This window comes from Phycodurus eques, chromosome 19 (genome assembly GCF_024500275.1).
Source record: "Phycodurus eques isolate BA_2022a chromosome 19, UOR_Pequ_1.1, whole genome shotgun sequence".
NCBI lineage: Eukaryota > Metazoa > Chordata > Actinopteri > Syngnathiformes > Syngnathidae > Phycodurus > Phycodurus eques.
The window spans coordinates 18,633,555-18,652,431 of record NC_084543.1 but is presented as its reverse complement, the minus strand read 5'-3'; the positions used below and the strand labels follow the sequence as shown (position 1 = coordinate 18,652,431).

Below are 18,877 nucleotides of genomic sequence, written 5' to 3'. Positions count from 1 at the left end.
CCAAAATACATCGCTTACGTGTTATATACAGCTTAAGTGTGTAAGGGGTCAATTTGACCCCAAAGAACATGAATACGTGTGACATATTTACAGGACATTGAAAACATCATCATGTTCATTTTATGTTTACCGTGCTGCCCCAATTACAGGACATCTGAAACAATAATGTCAACCATCATTTAGAATAGGCAAACATTAAATGTGGATTAAATTGACACAAAATACAATTGGAGGGTTAAAATTGTGTAGGGTGAGTGTACCTGCTAAAAGGTTAAAAGTGGCAAGAGTTAGTTGGCACATTTCAGTAAGAGTCACACTTCTCTCACATTACACAGACAATTAATACAGTTATAAAGGTGTCTTGCAGTTAGAAAAAAAAAAAAAAAAAGCAAAAAAAACCAACCTTGGACAATGAAGCGGAAGCCAAAGCTGCGAAGAGGCAGGTAGGCAAAGACGGGCTGTTTCTGTGGTTGGCCTATGATGTCACTTCCAGAGCTGTCAGAGCCAAGTTGGAAGGCGAGGGCAAGCTCGGTCGATTCAACATTCTCTCGAAGCTTGAGGGGGAAAAAATAAATCATAGTTAAGATGGAATAATATGATGATGGGAAAAGTGTACTCTAAAGTGAGCTGACAGGGAATCAGGCCAGGCCAACTAAACTGAAGTAACGATGAATATTTGTATTATTTATGCATTATCGCACAGTGTAAATGCTCAAGGAGATATTTACATGGCATATAGGCGCCAGCGCAGGCGGATTGTTTCATGTGTTCCGTCATTGTAAACACAGCCATATTGGATATTCTGCAAACCTTATTTATTTCCCAGAAGGAATCGCTTCAGAAAATTAAAGTGTTGCCGCATTTCTTTTTTCTAAATCTGAGTGTGTCTCCGCACTCCATCATAGATGGATGTGTGAGACGTGTGCGCTCCATCACCATCTTGGGCTGCAGTGTAGTCTTGACGACTAGCCAGCGCTCTTTGCCGTCAGAGTGCTCCACCTCGAGCACATTATGATCCAGGTCTTTACGTGTCATTGTTACAAGGCGGTTCTCAGCCTGTATACAGAAAAAGCAGAAAGCACAACAAAAATAAAAATGGTTAAATGAGTTCAGGTAACAAAAAAAACAACTGACACTCAGTAAAAATATGCTCTATGATCGCTTGTTCCTTTGCGCATTCAAATAGTGCGTGAGTGCCTAAGAGACCTGACTGTAGATGGTGAGTGAGCGTAGCCGGTGCAGAAATAGCAGCAAGGAAGGGTGCACGTCATGGAACAGGTTTCGGGTCTGATGTCTCTCAGAGCGCAGAGGAAGGCAGATCTTAGTTGTCCAGCTGATAAAAGATCAAATGTAGAGATTCAGAATGAGTTCACTGACACATAGTCAGACTTTTTATTTTATTTTATGAAGAAAAAATAGTTCAATATTTTAGGCGATTTTATTTTTCTTGAAAAAAAAAAAAAAGTCACAATCTTTCGCACCCACCCACATACAAAAAATGAAAACTAAGAAATGAGCTGTGTACATAAAAAGTAAATACCGGCATTTTGCCATTAATATCGCTAACACAACTTTCTCGTGACATTACCAGCCAGGAAGAGATACCCACTGACCAAAAAATAAAAAAAATAAAGAAAAGTCAACTTTAAGTTTGGCCAAGTTATGAATAATTTTGGGCTTAATACATTGTTAAATATGTAAAATCAAAGCCTGGCAAACATATCAGACCTCTGAATAAATGTGTCATTTAACTGTGGGTCCAAGGGCCTCTCATCATCCATCCAGTGGGGGAGGATGTAACCCATGGGGCCACAGGTCTTGTCAAAAAACAAGTGGAAGCCATTGGAGTGAATCTCTGGACGGTCTGTGACCTTGAATACTGACTTAAAGCCAATACCCTTTTGTCCTGCAGAGAAGAAAATGACAGTCTTACAAATACAGTGGTACCTTGACTTATGAGTTTAATTTGTTTCCTTCTATTCGTGCCCACGCTCGTAACTCAACATAAGAACATGATAAAAGAAAATGTAAAAAAATATATAGGTTTCGTAAAGTGTAATGCGTCAGACAAACATTCTCTGTCGTGGCCGATCATTTGCGTTAGCCCCCGATCAAGCGTCATCCCCCTGTGTAGTGTGACATAGTCACCGATTGGCATCAGGGTTGTCTCACGACCACGACACGGAAAGCCTGGCGTATCAGAATTGTTTTTTGTTTTTCCCGTATAATGTGACATGTCCTGTGATTGTTTCTAAACTGCGCCAGCACACGTGGTTTGGAAAATGGATGGATGGTCATTAAGCGCGCGCCATGCGCTTGTTGTACATGCGAAGCCGAGCTCCGGGTAACCCCGCGGACCCGTACTTGAGTCTGATGGGGCCACTTTCCGTGTCTCCATTGTTAAGGCGGGCGACCGGATCTATGGCCTTATGGTGGTATATCTTGGGACATTTATTTAACCAGTTGATATTGTTTGAATTTTTTTTAGCAATTCGGACTTACAACCCCAATTCCAATGAAGTTGGGACGTTGTGTTAAACATAAATAAAAACAGAATACAATGATTTGAAAATCATGTTCAACCTACATTGAATTGAATACACTACAAAGACAAGATATGTAATGTTAAAATTGATCAACTTTATTGTTTTTAGCAAATAATCATTCACTTAGAATTTTATGGCTGCAACATGTTCCAAAAAAGCTGGGACAGGTGGCAAAAAGTGTCTGCGAAAGTTGAGGAATGCTCATCAAACACCTGTTTGGAACATCCCACAGGTGAACAAGCTAATTGGGAACAGGTGGGTACCATGATTGGGTAGAAAAGGAGCTTCCCTGAATTGCTCAGTCATTCACAAGCAAAGATGGGGCAAAGTTCACCTCTTTGTGAACAAGTGCGTGAAAAAATAGTCGACGAGTTTAAGGACAATGTTCCTCAACGTACAATTGCAAGGAATTTAGGGATTTCATCATCTACAGTCCATAATATCATCAAAAGGATTCATAGAATCTGGACAAATCACTGCATGGAAGCGGCGAGGCCGAAAACCAACATCGAATGCCCGTGACCTTCGATCCCTCAGGCGGCACTGCGTCAAAAACCGACATCAATGTTGTAAAGGATATCACCGCATGGGCTCAGGAACACTTCAGAAAACCAATGTCAGTCAATACAGTTCGGCGCTACGTCCGTAAGTGCAACTTGAAACTCTCCTATGCAAAGCAAAAGCCATTTATCAACAACACCCAGAAACGCCGCCGGCTTCTCTGGGCCCGAGCTCATCCAAGATGGACTGATGCAAAGTGGAAAAGTGTTATGTAGTCCGACAAGTGCACATTTCAAATTGTTCTTGGAAATTGTGGACGTCGTGTCCTCCGGGCCAAAGAGGAAAAGAACTATCCGGACTTTTATGGACGTAAAGTTCAAAAGCCAGCATTTGTGATGGCATGGTGCTGTGTTAGTGCCAATGGCATGGGTCACTTACACATCTGTGAAGGCACCATTCATGCTGAAAGGTACATACAGGTTTTGGAGAAACATAGGCTGCCATCCAAGCAATGTCTTTTTCATGGACGCCCCTGCTTATTTCAGCAAGACAATGCCAAACCACATTCTGCACGTGCTACAACAGCCTAGCTTACCTAAGACGTACTACATACCTATGTATCCATATTTGTGTTTGCCCTTGGTACTTTGACCGACATCACATATAGCCTTGATGTTTGTCTCCTGGAAGCCAGTCTCATTGTTGAGAATGGTAATGCAGTCCCTCTCAACCACAAAAGCCAGGGCTGGAACAACACCTGATTCGGATGGGTAACTGTTGTCATCAGCATTCTGCAAACGGGGTGGTTAGAATGAGTCATGGTTGTAATACATTACTGGGTTCTTCTTCAGTCTACCACAACTACTGTACCACATCTAAAGAATGTCTCCTCCTCGGCACACCTGTCAAAGGCATAGTGCTAAGATACAGCTTCAACACATAATCAAATCAAAAGAAGTCTAACTAAAGTAAATCACAGCATGTGTATTACAAATATTTAATTAATGTATTCATGTTGTGTTTTTATTGCAGTGCTTGTTGTCTTTTACTATGCTTGTTCCTGTGACCTTGAGTGTCCGGAAAGGTGCCTAAATATAAAATTTATTATTGTTATTATTATTATAGTCAAACAGTCAGTTTCTAACCAAGAGTAGGAAAGCGTTTGTGGTCAAGGGCCACATAAAAACAAAAAAAAACGGGTGTGTAATATTGTTTATTTTAATTACAAAAATGTAGTCTTGTCTTCTAATAAAATTATGCAACTTAACGTAACTTCTCATTATAATGCGCATTCCCCACCGAAAAAATGTAAAAAATCAATGGTGCACATTATACATACAAAATGAAAAAACCTTCGCATTTTATAAATGTATGCCGCTTATCTAGAGGTTATGAAAAAGCGTTACACGTTCATTTCAATATGCCACCGCCGCCTAGAGGTTATGAGAAAGGTGTACACTTTCATTCTAATATGCCAGCACCACCTAGAGGCTATGAAAAAGGTGAAGCCTACACTTTCATTCGTATATGACAGGTGAAAGTATGACTGCATATATGTACAGTTGTGCTCATAAATATACATACCCTGGAAGAATTTGTGAAATATTGTTTACTGAACAACAACCATTATTAATTTATTTATGGTTATGTTTTGTTTAATGATAATGCTTTTCTGAAATGCTTGACCGTTTAATTTGAATCCTATTAAAATACAATTGTTTCACCTGGTCCATCTTTTCTTTAAAGAATTGTACCCATCTTACAAATTATGCCTGGGTAATCAAACATATGAGCACAACTGTGTTAGTTATTAGATTGAAGGAAAAATGAAACAAAATGAATGGAATGAATTAACAAACCAATAAATAAATAAAATCTTAAGGGTAAAAAGCAGCGAAATTAATGCAACTTTTATTACAGATTTATTGATAATTTAAATGCTCGGTGGGCCAGATGAAAGAATTGAGTGGTCCATATGTTTCTTGCGGGCCATAGTTTGCCCACCCCAGGTTTAGCTGCATTGCCAATACTACACGTACACACCTATGACAACATATAGCAGGTGATATAAAGATTTGAGAGATTGAATAAGTGTTTTACACGATACAAACACCTGAATGAGTTCCAAAACAAAATGCGTGTCTTTGCTGTACAGCTCGGTCGAGAGGCGGTCCAAGCTTCTGCCAAGTCGATCCTGGTGTACCTGCATCAGCTTCAGACCTTCAGCTGTCAGTTCCACACCAATACCAAACTCGTTTTTCCTGTCATAGAAGGAAAAAGGGAAGGAACACAGTGATTCGATTCACTTTTGGGGCACTGTGACAAACGGGTCATAAAAAAGTATAACCACACACCTTATTTCTTCAATTATGGTTCTGTGGAAATCTAAAGTGGGCTCAGGCGGACAGGTGGGCATCTCTCCTTCGTTCAAATCCAGAAGTTCTGGCTCTTTGCTATGCACACCTTGGGCCTCACTGTTGTTCTCTGACATCTCATTGTCTGACAGTGAAGCAAACTGCTCTTCTTCAGATGATTCTTCCTTCAAGGGCTCTTCTCCTTCTTGCACTCTATTACCTAATGGCAATTAAAATGGTTTGTATTTGTATTATATATGCTCTAATCTGGTCAATTCTAGTGCAAAAACAAGACAAATAATGTATTCCTGTCAGTCACCTTGTTGAGGGCTCTGGTTGAGATGACAGGAGGACAGACTGCTATCTGTTGCCGTGTCTTCAAGACCCTCATCTTCACTCGTGTTCTGACCCGACAGACTAATGCTCCCAGAATCCACCACATTAGACTGAAGTCATAAATAAAGCGCATGAAATGTTAACTTTGCCAGAGCCGGAAAAGAGAAACAAGACTGACAATGATTAAAACACATGACAAATGACCTGAGGGCCCAGGCTTTAATGTGTTCATTTTGCATAATTAATTACAGGGGAAAGAAAATAATCACAGTTTTCTGTTTCAGGACACCAAGCAACACGGGACTTTTCTCAGTGCCCTAGTTATTGGCACATTGACGCACACAGAAGAAAGACGACAGAAAATAATATTCCTATTCCACTTAGTAAAAAAAACTGCAATAATTCTTCTGGTGTACGTAGAATCCAGAATACTAAATACTAATACTGCCATACCATCAACCTCCAAATAGTGGCCAGGACCATTTCTTTATCCCTGCTTTCTTAGTGGCTTATACACATTCAACTTCCCCAATGTTTACCTCCAGTACTGCTTGGATAGATTCAATGCCCACAACATTAAATCAATCTTTATAGCAGAACTCAATATGATCCCAGGTTGTCATCATGGCATATCTGACGAGACTGGCGAGATTATATCAACAGATATAAACTGCTAGATGAACTGATCAGTCACTGTGTTATCTGTTTTTTTTAATTTTTGTATTATTAAAACTAGAATTATAGCCACATACTGTATATCGGGACATTCAGAACTTACTTTTGAGTAATAGTAGTATTCACCTGTATTTGGACTTGGGGTTGATCAAAAGGTCCTTGGCATAAAGCGCCATTTTGGATCTGTGATGCTGTCAGCTTTTTCTGGTAGTCCTTCACCCACTCTGAGATTCCCAGGAGGATTCCCAGTCGATGCAAACAATTAATATGCCTCTGGTTTGACTGGGCCACAGTGATTAGGACCAGTTTCGACTTTGTCTGGCCCAATACTCTGGACAAAGGCTCTAAAAACACCTGAAGGTCACATTCATTTGAGAGCTTTGACATCACTTCATCAAATGCATGCAATACTTTACTTGATGGTTTTTAGGAGACAATGAGTTATTCTGAAATAGTAATGGTTTTGTGCGACAACTGAAGTCTGAGAATCATTTAGGTTCTGGTCATTCTCCTTGGATTATCAGCATTTGTATAATTTTCCAAGCACAACTACTGAAAAAAAAAATATATATACGATTAACTTAATAACACTAATAAACTCACAATTCATCTGACACATTTCGACACGAACTAAAACACTTTGGAACCTCCGAATTCCAACACAAGCCGTTCTGTAACTTCCAAGTAGTTCTAATTTCAAAAGAAATATTCCAATTGGAAATGTATGTATACCAGTGAATTCATTTGTTCCCGACGAGCAAAGTTAAGTCACATTTTAACACTCTTAACTGTCACACAGTGTAAAAACATAAACACATTCATTATAATCAAATCAGACACAGCTGTTTGCAGCGCAATATTGTCACTTGAGCATTATGCCGTTAAGTACATATTGTTGTGATTCTTGAGTGTTATGTAAAGTATAACTGTAATTTATGTTAGCATACGCTTCATAAAATAAAGTGTGTGTGCATGCATTTGATATTGAATGAATTATATAGTTTATAGTGCTATGCTTGCTGCAGTAGGACACTTTTTCCAGAAATGTTTGTTCATTTTTGGAATGTTCCACTTTAGAGTTACCATTGTAATGGGGTGTAATACACTTAGGCAGAGCCATTATACTAAATTAGCTTGACTGATGAATTTTGAAACTTGAATAATAGATGAAATTGTCTTTTTTATTTAATCGGTTTTGATGCCCATCCCTAAGCACAGTAAGATAGGAGGATGCATAAGATTTCTTAGACCCTGTATTCTACATGTGCAATGGAGTGCAACTGACCTGCTGAAAAAGAGCCTGACAGATTCTGTTTGGAATTCGAGCCAAACAATCCAAAAGGAAATTAGCCACTGTGCTGTAACATGACATGTCCTCTTCAGCTTGAGACAGATCTAAAGACACAAATGCAAATTTGAGCAACATGATAAGGTTGCGTTTCAAATAGAATACAACTGAAGCTTCAATCTCTCGCCGCTACCTTCGTTAGCCACAGCCGCGGCGAGGGAACTCTGAATATGATTAGCCAGGAGGGCTGTGGGAGCATTTGTGATCCCATCAGCTACAACAATGGACACTAGGTGGCCAGCTGTGCCCACGGGGTCAAGGGTCATGGCTGCATTGGAGAAATAGTTGTCTCCTGTGTCTGTGGTGATCCTGAGCAGCAGACCTGGTGACACCTCCAGTGCTGCCAAGCCTGTATTAGCGTAATGAGTGATTGGATAAAAGGGAAGGTATTAGGTCATTGTATCCTTGGTCACAGCTTGGAAACAACTCTCATTTCCCACCAGTACATATCCATACTGTTGCCGAAGACCTACCTGCATTTCTTCCAATAAAATCTTTAAGGGAGCCATGGGATGGTTTAAATATAAGCTCCCATTGACTCCATTCACTTAAATCCTCTAATAGAGGACAAGAATGCAAACTGGCCAATGCCTGGGCCTTTGACATCTCCCCAAGGCGCCCCACTTGTTCACATCCACTTTCGTCACTGGTGAGAGAGGAGAAGAAAAGCATCAGGGGTTAGACAGTTGTAGTAGGAGGCTGGCTAAGTGGTGGATTGATTTGCAGACAATACAGAGAGCTCACCTTAAAATGCCAAGCTTGGCAAACAATGTAGACTCATAAAAGACATGGCTTAGTCCTCCGCCAGATAGGTCGCTCTGGCATTGGACAAGTCTGGCCAGTGTCTGTAGTGAACCGTGGCCCAAGTCTCGACTCTCCCGCACGCCATAGTGGGACCGCAATGCCAACTCGATGTGGGACAGCTGAGAAAATGGAGAGGAAAACAATCTTTTTCTACTTGACAATCATTTACTGAACAGTGGGTCCTCAGTTTACTTGAATGAAAAACCTTTAAGCCATTAATATCAAACAATCCAATTAAAAACAGTAAGTATGGCGGTAACTGAGCGTGCCTATTTGTACAGCGTGACAACGTATTGTCACGCAGTATAAGCACGCAAATAACGAAGCAACCATTCTTGTGCTGCGTGATAACGTAGTCTTATGCTGCGCACCGCTCATAACCGCAAATGTTGTGCGTCGCGAACTGAGGACCCCCTTGATAGAGAAATAGAGAGAGGAGCTTTGATTTAGTTTTCTCTTATTTTCTTAGATGTGGACTCACTTCATCTTGACCACCAGCAGTATTTTTCCCACACTGTTTGATGAACTCAAATACGTCTTGCTTGGTGGGTCTGAAAAAACTTCTCGCGCATTTCACATCCCAACTTCTCAGAACCAAAGTTGAACCAAGCACGTCCTGCAGCAGCTGCACTCAACACAGCAGAATTGTTTTTCAATATCCAAGTTCAACAGTTGAAATCTAAATACATACACAAATAGTTAATAGTGCCCTTGGTACCTGAATGTGTTTAACCAAGAACCCCAAGAAGCTGCCTTGACCCAAGGAATGAAAGTCTTTGACCTGGAAGTGCTTGGTCAACTTCCCCTCTAAGATGGCAATATCAGCCAAATGGATGGCTGACTTAATCGAGGAGAGGCTATCTTTAAGGTACTGCTTCACTTTGGCTGGAAGACAGATTCATAATTGAGGAACTTAGTTGTGAGTACGTGTGGCAAATATACATATGATCCCATTTGTTAGCCATCGTGAATGAATACCTTCACTGGGATTTGATGTTGTGGATCTGTCTTCCATTGGGTCTGTTTTTTCAGAGGTTTGGGGAGTTTTCTCCTTGGCCACCTGGTCTTGTGGGATAGTTAATGAGCCACCGCAGATTGCCAGCTGAAAGAGAGCTGTGGCCAGATTGTTGGCTGACACTTGCGTTAGGAATATCCGGACATGCTGCAAATAAACAATAAAGTAACACAATTATCAAAATTCATGAATACTGTACAGGTATGTGGTACACCTGTACAGTGTGTACAAGAGCTACGAACTACTGAGTGCCAATTCGGATTTAGTCGCGATTCTGGTTGAAAAGAAAAACTAATGCGGAACCATAATTTTCACATTCCAATGAAAACGAATCAAAGTACGTATTTTACCGATTTCCCACAGGGACAAATTGAGTTCCGATAGGCTTGGAAAATGGGGTGTAAAGTAGCGGTGGGTAAAAATATAGAGCAATCGGTGCATTGCAATAACCCCCCCCCCACACACACACACACACACACACACCACCACCGCCACCAATTTAATATCGATTCAGCAAATCGTACTAAATGAGTTACCTCCTGGCCAGTGTGGGGTGCTTTGCATGTGACTCACGTTGTATGGACAGAGGCTGCATTCGACCAAACAACAACAAAATGGTGACCGAAGCAAGCAGCCCCGCATCTTCAACTGTTAAATCTGATGTTTAGGGTCAATTTGGATTCCGGCGTTATTCCGGAACACAGGAAACAGACAAAATGTCATGTCTTGTTGATTATGTTAAGCTCTCAGTGTTTCTTGTTATCATGTCTGCTTTTATTTTACGGTAATTGTTACCTCCTGTTTCAGAACATTCTGCCCTTGTGTCTCCTTGTTATGGTGATTGTATCCACCTGTGTCCCATTCCCTTGTGTATAAATAGTAGACTTCATGCCGATCTGATCTGTGTTATCGGTATCGGCCGATAATTAGCATTTTATGCTGATCGGCTTTCATGTCATAAGTCGCCGATCCGATCAATGACGTCATCGATGGGCTCCGCACAAGACGTTTAACTCCGCGTCTTCGTCACGTTTGAATCCAAAAGCTAGTTTATTTTTAGCCTTGTCACGTGTCTTGTTGCGCAGTACTGTAACTATCTGACGGCTTTTTTCAATCTTGTCGGTGAAAAAACACGTCGTCGGTGTGGGACTATTTTGCGGTGTCTCAGACAAACAAAACAAGTAAGTTATTTGCAGTCTGTGCACAACGGAAGTACGTCACGGCGAACGTCATCTAAATGCTTCAACGCAACAAATTAGATTGAGCACCTGAAGAATGTACACGAGGAGCGTGCCGCGTTCAAGCAACACAGCGTGCGTGTGTGGGGGGGGGGGGGTGAGTCAAACGGACTTCAACTCTGGACAGCACCCGTCCATACAGCTGGGACAGTAAGAAAGTTTGAGTAAGCATGTCATTAACAGCATTTATTAAAGTAATTTAATTGCAATAAAATAATTGAATTACAGTAAGTTAGCACCCATTATTTCTGTCATGTAATCTTGATTTGTCCTAAATTTATGTCAGAGGCCAATCCTTGAATGCCCCCCAGAGGATATTGCTGTTTTGTCTAAAATGCTAGAGAATAATTTGAGCTGGAACGGGCTCCAGCACGCCCGCAACCCTTGCGAGTCATGTAAACAGACACATTGCTCCATCTTGTGATCGGATCGGTGATCGTTTTATTTAAACTTGCTGATCTGTAATCGGCGATCTGCCCTAAAAATCCCGATCGTGTAAAGCCTAATAAATCCTTTGTCAGATCGTCTCGTCTCCCATCATGTTCTGTTATAGTAAGACTGACTATGTTCCATGTTTCCAAGCATCCATGCTATTGTTCCTAGTGCATCCTGAGTTTGTTTTTGCCTCCAGCTTTACTGAGAATTTTTGTTGATAATTTTTTTCAGAGATGCCTGTTGAGTATTCAATAAATATATTGTTTTTTTAAACTTGAGAATTGTGCTTTTGGGTCCTTTTTTTACCTTCTTGTCATAAAAAGTAAGGTATTTGGTAACATACCACATATTTTCACATCCATCCATTTTCTACACCACTTACCCTCACCAGGGTCGTGGGTGTGCTGGCGCCTATCCCAGCTAACTGCTAGCAGGAAGCGGGGTACACCCTGAACTGGTTGCCAGCCAATCGCAGGGCACATATAAACAAACTCACATTGATACCTACGGACAATTTAGAGTCTTTTTTTGGGATGTGGGAAGAAACCGGAGTACCTGGGGAAAAGGGGAGAACATGCAAACTCCACACAGGTGTGGCCGGATTTGAGCCCGGGTCCTGAGAACTGTGAGGCAGATGCGCTAACCGGTCCGCACCGTACCGACTATTTTCAGATGGGCATGAAAATCAATCTATAAAACCTATCAACAAATACTCTATTTGTATATTTCTACTTCTTACTCTATTGAATTAAAATTGAATTGAATCGCAACTGAAATCGTGAGGGTTTTAACAATATCCAGCTTTAGTGCAAAGTGCACTGGGTGTTTTGACAAAGGCATATGACAGACATGATGTTGAGACAATATGATGGGAACTCTTTTACGTTGTGGCAAAAAAATTCAAAATGTCTTCTTGAACTTTATAACGCAGTTCAGGTTCGCATTTTTGTGTCTCCCTCAAAAATGGTTCCAGTTTCTCAATTTTGCCCACCGCTGTTCTTAACAATAAAAGCACATACTTTTGAATGTCTCTCACCTACCCTTAGCATTGTAGGACTGAAAACCTTTTCTGCATTTGTGAAGACTGCCAGCACCACTTCTGCTGCTGTCAAGGAGACATATTTCTTTCTGAGGTCCAAGTTCCCTGCAAAGCAGGCGCTTGTGACTTTTACGGGCTCCAGGACACTCTTCTTGAGCTTTATCAACTGCTCCCGGGTCTCCTCTTCCAGCTCTTTCTGAATTGTTTCTTTGATCCGCTCCATTATATTATGATCACAACGGCTCACTTTATTTAATGTCTGAAGGAGACGGAGAGAAAACCTTCATTCATGTGCTATATCATTTGTTTTCGATTAATTTCAAGGATCAGAACCAAAAAGAGCTCACTAAGAAAAAGAGACTGATGACTGCATGAAAAGAGTCCACTAAAAACTTACCGCTATGGGCAGGCCAAGACTTTGTATCCTGATGCCCAGCTCGTAGGGAGACTCACATTTATAATGGTCCGCTAGATGCTTCATAAACTCAGCCAGGTCTATTTTGGGCTTGTTTGACTTTTTCCTGTAATTGCGAAGTTGCTAGAAACAAGAAAAGAAAAACATTTAAAGGGGACATATTTTGTCAAACCACCTTTTTCTATTCTTTGGGATGTAATATTGTCTCTATGGTGCCTCCGTAAATATGTGAAATATGAATTAAAGTCATCCACGCATTCCCGAGTTCCAGACGTTTTACTGCCGAGAGGACGGAAATCAGGTCATTGGAATTTCTCGACCTTATCTACGTCGCTAAGGAAGATCTCCGCCTTCCCTTTCCGCTCGCGAGCCAGCGTGCCCTCAGAAATGGGTCTTCTACGCGAAGGCAACCAATCAGAGGAAAGGGGCGTTCTTAGTCAAATACTGTGTGGAGAAATCGGATACGAAACTCTCAAACAGAAGTAGCTGTCAGAGGGGCCTTTTCTTTTTCAATGAAATTGACACATATACTAAGTCCATGTTAGAGAGTCACTCTAATGGAGGTCTAAATAGCCAAAATATGTGGCCCTCAATATGTAGACTGAGCATAAATACTGTGGGTTTGTGTAGTAGGACTTGTTGCATTCAAGACTTCATACACACATAGTAGACTTTTCACCAATCTGATCGGCCGATAATTATCATTTTATGCCGATCGGCTGAAATGTCATAATTCGCCGATCCGATCGATCACTCCGCAAAAGACATTTACTCCGCGTCGCCATCATGTACACTATATTTGAATCCAAAAGCTGGTTTATTTTTGGCCTTGTCGCGTGTGTCTTTTGACGTAACACTGTAAATATCTGACCACCAATAAAGTTATTTGGGAAAAAAAAAAAAAAACCTTGGCGGTGTGGGACAGACACCACCTAATGCCTGGATCAGACTACAAGACAAATTTGCTCTTTCACGATTGCACTTTGTCAGACTACTGCAATAAAATCTTGTATTCCGATACCACAGCACGCCGTCTTTTACGGTCACCGGGCGTTATCTCGTCAACTCGAACGAGACCGGATACACTCGTTACCATGGCCACGACGACGACAACAATCGATCGAGCGTTTATTGTGTTGGTAAAAACGAACAAAATGGAGGAAAAACGTGTAGTGGTGGTGGTCACCGGTGCTCGGGACAAGATGTTCATTCAAGGATTGCTTGAGGTATGTTCATGTACTTTGAATACGATACGGCTCGCAAGCAGGCAACAAAACGCTACGTAGCCTAGGAAGTTAGTGCTAGCACTAACGGTTGTACGTAAACATGCCGCCGTTCTGTCGGATCATGCTCTAAAGTTTTGGTGTGTGTGAAGTCATTGAATTACAATAAAGTCATTGAATTACAGTAAGTTAGCACCCATTATTTCTGTCATGTTGTAATGTTGGTTTGACCTGACTGATTGGAAGACATGACCTGACAAGAGAATATTTTTGAATATACTCAGTATACACTACACAAGTATATACAGTAAATGAAGAAGTCATTTAATTAGACACATTGTGCCATCTTGTCATCGGATAGGGGATTGGTTATGTTTTTTTTTAATTTATTTTTTTTATTTTTAAACTCGCTGATCAGTGATCAGCCCCAAAAATCTTCAACGTGTAAAGCCTCATCTCAAGTACACTGACAAGGCTCTTGTATTGCTGTGAAGCCAGTAGTTCTTGCGGTTTCTTATTCAACGCTACACACTATAATTGCCCTATTATTTTCCTCACTTCGTAATGAATGATGAAGTGCTTGATTGTTTGTGCCACAAACATAGTGTAACTAAGTAGACAATCATTGTTGTTGTCGTCTTAACTTCCGTGCAAACATTTACTGTAAAATACTCATTGGTGTTTATAAAGATTGGGAAGTGAGTTTTTCTTAACCTGGCTTCAAAAGTTTATATTTGAAGGCTTATATTTTGCAATGCTTTTAGTGTGTGTACTACTAAGAATCATTTTTGGTCAGAATTATTGTGATATGGACTGTTTATACCATTTCATTTCGACATGGCTTCCTTGCCTTCACACTGAAATCACTTTGCAGAGTTGCAGAGTGTCTCTTAGGTACTACCAGCATTGGAGTATTCGTTTTCTACATTGTTGGAGGTATGCAATAAAAAAAATAATGGAAAAAGGTATTAGACCACCCTTGTTTCTTTAGTGTTTTGTTCATTTTTAATGCCTGGTACAACTAAAGGTGCATTTGTTTGGACAAATATAAAGATGACAACAACAAAAAAGCTCATAGTAGTTTAATTTAAGAGCTGATATCTATCAATTTTCCATGCTTTTCTTGATAGTAACCAAATTCAGGGGGAATACAATTAAGCTAAAGCATGTCAAATAGGACATCAAGTGTTATGGAATCAGCTTTACTTTGTCGTGTTCATTGTCTTCTTTTGTTACAATGGCCTCTTGGAAAAGCACAGTAATTTCGGCCCTCTGTACGTTCCACAAACAGTGGTTACGGGAAGTATTCAGACCCCCTTAAATATTTCACTCTTTGTTATATTGCAGCCATTTGCTAAAATCATTTAAGTTCATTTTTTTCCTCATTAATGTACACACCACATCCCATATTGACAGAAAAAAATGGAATTGGAGAAATTGTTGCAGGTTTATTAAAACAGAAAGACTGAAATGTAACACAGCCATAATACTTTCCGTACCCACTGTATGTTGGGGACTGACAATAAATGACTAGCATACCATGCTACCATACCGTGTGGTACCAGGCATTAAAATGAACAAGAAAATGAAGAAACGAAGTAATGTCATGGTTTTTTTTTCCCCTGTGATGTACATTTACAAACACAGAATGAAAACATGTTTATATGATGGAAACAGGTAGATCAATTTACTAACTTATTGACTACTTTATTCACTACATACCTTTAATATGTCTACTGTCTCAATCTGGGGGATATCATCGTCCTTGGTGTTACTGTCAATCTTGAACATACGGTGGATGAGGGGGAGTTTGCAAAGGGGTCCCAGGTTCAGCTCTTCGTAGCGCTTCTTGTTCTTAAGACCAGCCAAAGACTGTCCCAGCTCATACAGGGTACAGACAGATGTCACCGCTTCAGTGGACTGACAGACAAAGAAAAATACTTCAACACAAAGGATGAAATAGGATACTGCTGATTTGATGTGACTGGCTGCTAACCTGTATGTACATTGTCATCTCTTTCACCAAGTACTGAAGGTCGTTCAGGGCCTGAATACTACGAGGATTTATCCTTTCTGATTCCTTAGAAGTAAGTTGCATTAACATGCATGCCCTTGAAATGACCTGAGAAGAGTAATAGGATTAGAATCTGTGACATTTGAGTCCAAATTCACAACTGGTATACAAGGTTATGTTAGACTTCGTCATTCACCTTGTCTACTACTTCCAAACTAGCCCATTCCTTTCTCAAAACTCCAAAACTAAAAACGATTATTTTTTTCAAAATGACAATTTTGGCCCTTTTTTGACCATTTTTCCACATTCACAGGGGTCATACTTTCGCAAACTTGTCCTTCAGCTTTCAACTGATTGACTTCAAACTTGGTGTGTAAGCATTTCCAGACCTGGAACATAAAAGCTGTTAAAAGCTTTTCATTTCTCTGCACGACTATGATTTGATATGCAAATTCTGCATATCAAATTTCCTTTGCCAAAAAACAAGAACTGCTGAAGAACTCCCCTGCACATGCTCCAAAAAATCCCAAACATCACGGTTCATAATAGTCACGCCCTAAACACATCTGTATGACAAAATTTCATTGAAAATATAGCGCCACCTTGTGGTGACCAAAAACGTCTCTTGACATTTTAATGTACTGCGCCGAGCACGTTGAGCACACCCACCTGAAATTTTGTCAGTTAAGCCTCAAGACATTGATCATGCTTTGTAAAAAAAAAAAATGGTGACGTTTTAGCAGAAGGCATGGTCGCGGCGGCGTGGCAAACTTTGATGATTCGACATGACATCAAAAGCTGTTGTAACTTAACTCCAGATGGTCATCAGTTTTATACACACGTAAAGGGATCTATGGAAGAAATTTGACTAATAGTGCCACCTACTGGCACAAGGAAATTACATTTCATACTTTGTTGTTCTCCGGCTAGCAGATTCATCCGATCTAATATTTGCTCAGCAGACTGTTAAGGCCTTCATGAGTTCACAATACAAAGCTTGGCAAATATTTTAGTTTTTGATGCAATTTCTTAAAAAAATTCTCCCTCCAAATTAAACATATAGCAGCCCGTTTCATCTAGGGCTACCAAGATTGAGGCATATGTCACAGCCCAAGACCTTAAAAAAATTCTCTTGGAGCCAAACACTGTACCCTCAAGGAGGGCCGCCATATTTAAGTTACTTTCAGTTTTTATCTAATTTTTCTCTTTTTATCGAGGTCATATTTTGACGAACTCCTCCTAGAGATTTAATCCGATCGACTTCAAACTCTGGGTGTCTCATCTAAAGATATTGATATTACATTCCGTGAAATGCTGTTGCTGTTTGCCGTGCTTTTCGCCAAGAAACCAATGCTCTTTTGAGGGTCTAACCATGCATGCAAATTCATGAAACTTCGCACACACATGAAGCCTTGCTAACAATTCAAAATGTATAATTTTTTTGTGCAATTTTGAAAATAATGGCACAGTAGCTCCCCCTACAAGTTTTCAAAGAAGCAGGCCCTGCTGTACGTTTCACATAGGTCTACCAAAATTGCGAAGCATACGTAACAGCCCAAGACCTACAAAAAAGCCTCTTGGAGCCATACCCTAAACCCAACAGGAAGTCCGCTATTTTGAATTGACTTTCAAAGTCTGACCTGTTTTCCCCCCTTTTACAACCGTCATATTTTTACAAACTCCTCCTACAGATTTCTTCTGATCGGCTTCAAGCTTTGAATTTCTCATCTAAACATATTGGATTAAAAGGTATATTCAAAGCTTTTCATATCCTCTAATGCTGTTGCCGTGGCGAACAGCATGTCGCCACGCTGATGTGTTGTGCTGCAAATAATTGTGAAGTGGAATGAAATGATATATGGTTTGACACAAATATACTGTAAATCTGAAAAGTGTGGTGCACATTTCTATGCAATGGATCCGCTATGTGCCAGTATCTTAACATGCCAGTACCCCAATGTGGCCAGGGGTCCAAGGACCCTGAATAGCTGCTCGCAGCTGTAGTTTTCTTAGTTTTTTTCATATGTAACCGCTGTGTTAATTCATCCATCCATCCATCCATTTTCTGAGCCGCTTCTCCTCACAGGGGTCGCGGGCGTGCTGGAGCCTATCCCAGCTATCATCAGGCAGGAGGCGGGGTACACCCTGAACTGGTCGCCAGCCAATCGCAGGGCACATACAAACAAACAACCATTCGCACTCACATTCACATCTACGGGCAATTTAGAGTTGTCAATTAACCAAACATGCATGTTTTGGGGATGTGGGAGGAAACCGAAGTGCCCGGAGAAAACCCACGCAGGCACGGGGAGAACATGCAAACTCCACACAGGCGGGGCCGGGGATTGAAACCCGCTCCACAGAACCGTTTTAAAAAAGTTTTAATTTATATTTTGTGGTTAATTTTCTAATGTATAGATGTACTTTAATGTGTACAAGTGACATTTGACTTTCACTGTTAGGAGATTTGACTTTACGAAGAGACTCAGAGACACAAATTAGCTACATACGGTATTTACAGCGGCTGAAATAAGTTTTTAACACGTCATCATTTTTCTCATTAAATATATTTCCAAAGGTGCTTTTGACATGAACATTTCACTAGATGTTGGCAACAACCCAAGTAAGTGTTTGGTGTTTGGTGTGATAAATCCAACACATACATACAAAGAAAGTTAAACAAATAAGATCATAAATTACCGTAATTACTCATGTATAATGCGCATCAATGTATAATACGCACCCCCAAAGTTGACCTCAACATTCTGGAATACCCTTCTACCTATGTAAAATGCCTTTTTACAATGCATGATTTTGCTTCTACCCATATGATCAAAACAAAGTATTATCTGTATTTTGTTAGTTTTTTCAAAGAATTGTTCTGAAGTTAAGCACTTGTTTTGAACATGTCATACTTTATTTTATTTACTTGCT

The 18,877-nt window shown here is 40.4% G+C and overlaps 1 protein-coding gene across 6 annotated transcripts in view; it reads right to left on the bottom strand.

The window, feature by feature from the left end:
* wu:fj29h11 (uncharacterized) overlaps positions 1-18,877 on the bottom strand; it is a 62,903-nt gene that overhangs the window by 32,470 nt on the left and 11,556 nt on the right. For all 6 annotated transcript variants that reach the window (XM_061705769.1, XM_061705772.1, XM_061705770.1 and 3 more), the window contains 20 exons: positions 15,926-16,051; positions 15,652-15,849; positions 12,689-12,829; positions 12,293-12,550; positions 9,543-9,726; positions 9,283-9,449; positions 9,046-9,189; positions 8,505-8,683; positions 8,234-8,406; positions 7,894-8,109; positions 7,698-7,807; positions 6,539-6,766; positions 5,721-5,847; positions 5,402-5,621; positions 5,161-5,308; positions 3,661-3,838; positions 1,729-1,906; positions 1,207-1,333; positions 937-1,056; positions 404-554 (listed from right to left, as the gene is read on the bottom strand). In XM_061705769.1, coding sequence (XP_061561753.1) covers positions 404-554; positions 937-1,056; positions 1,207-1,333; positions 1,729-1,906; positions 3,661-3,838; positions 5,161-5,308; positions 5,402-5,621; positions 5,721-5,847; positions 6,539-6,766; positions 7,698-7,807; positions 7,894-8,109; positions 8,234-8,406; positions 8,505-8,683; positions 9,046-9,189; positions 9,283-9,449; positions 9,543-9,726; positions 12,293-12,550; positions 12,689-12,829; positions 15,652-15,849; positions 15,926-16,051 — 3,373 coding nt within the window. The remainder of the gene's footprint in view (positions 1-403; positions 555-936; positions 1,057-1,206; positions 1,334-1,728; positions 1,907-3,660; positions 3,839-5,160; positions 5,309-5,401; positions 5,622-5,720; positions 5,848-6,538; positions 6,767-7,697; positions 7,808-7,893; positions 8,110-8,233; positions 8,407-8,504; positions 8,684-9,045; positions 9,190-9,282; positions 9,450-9,542; positions 9,727-12,292; positions 12,551-12,688; positions 12,830-15,651; positions 15,850-15,925; positions 16,052-18,877) is intronic.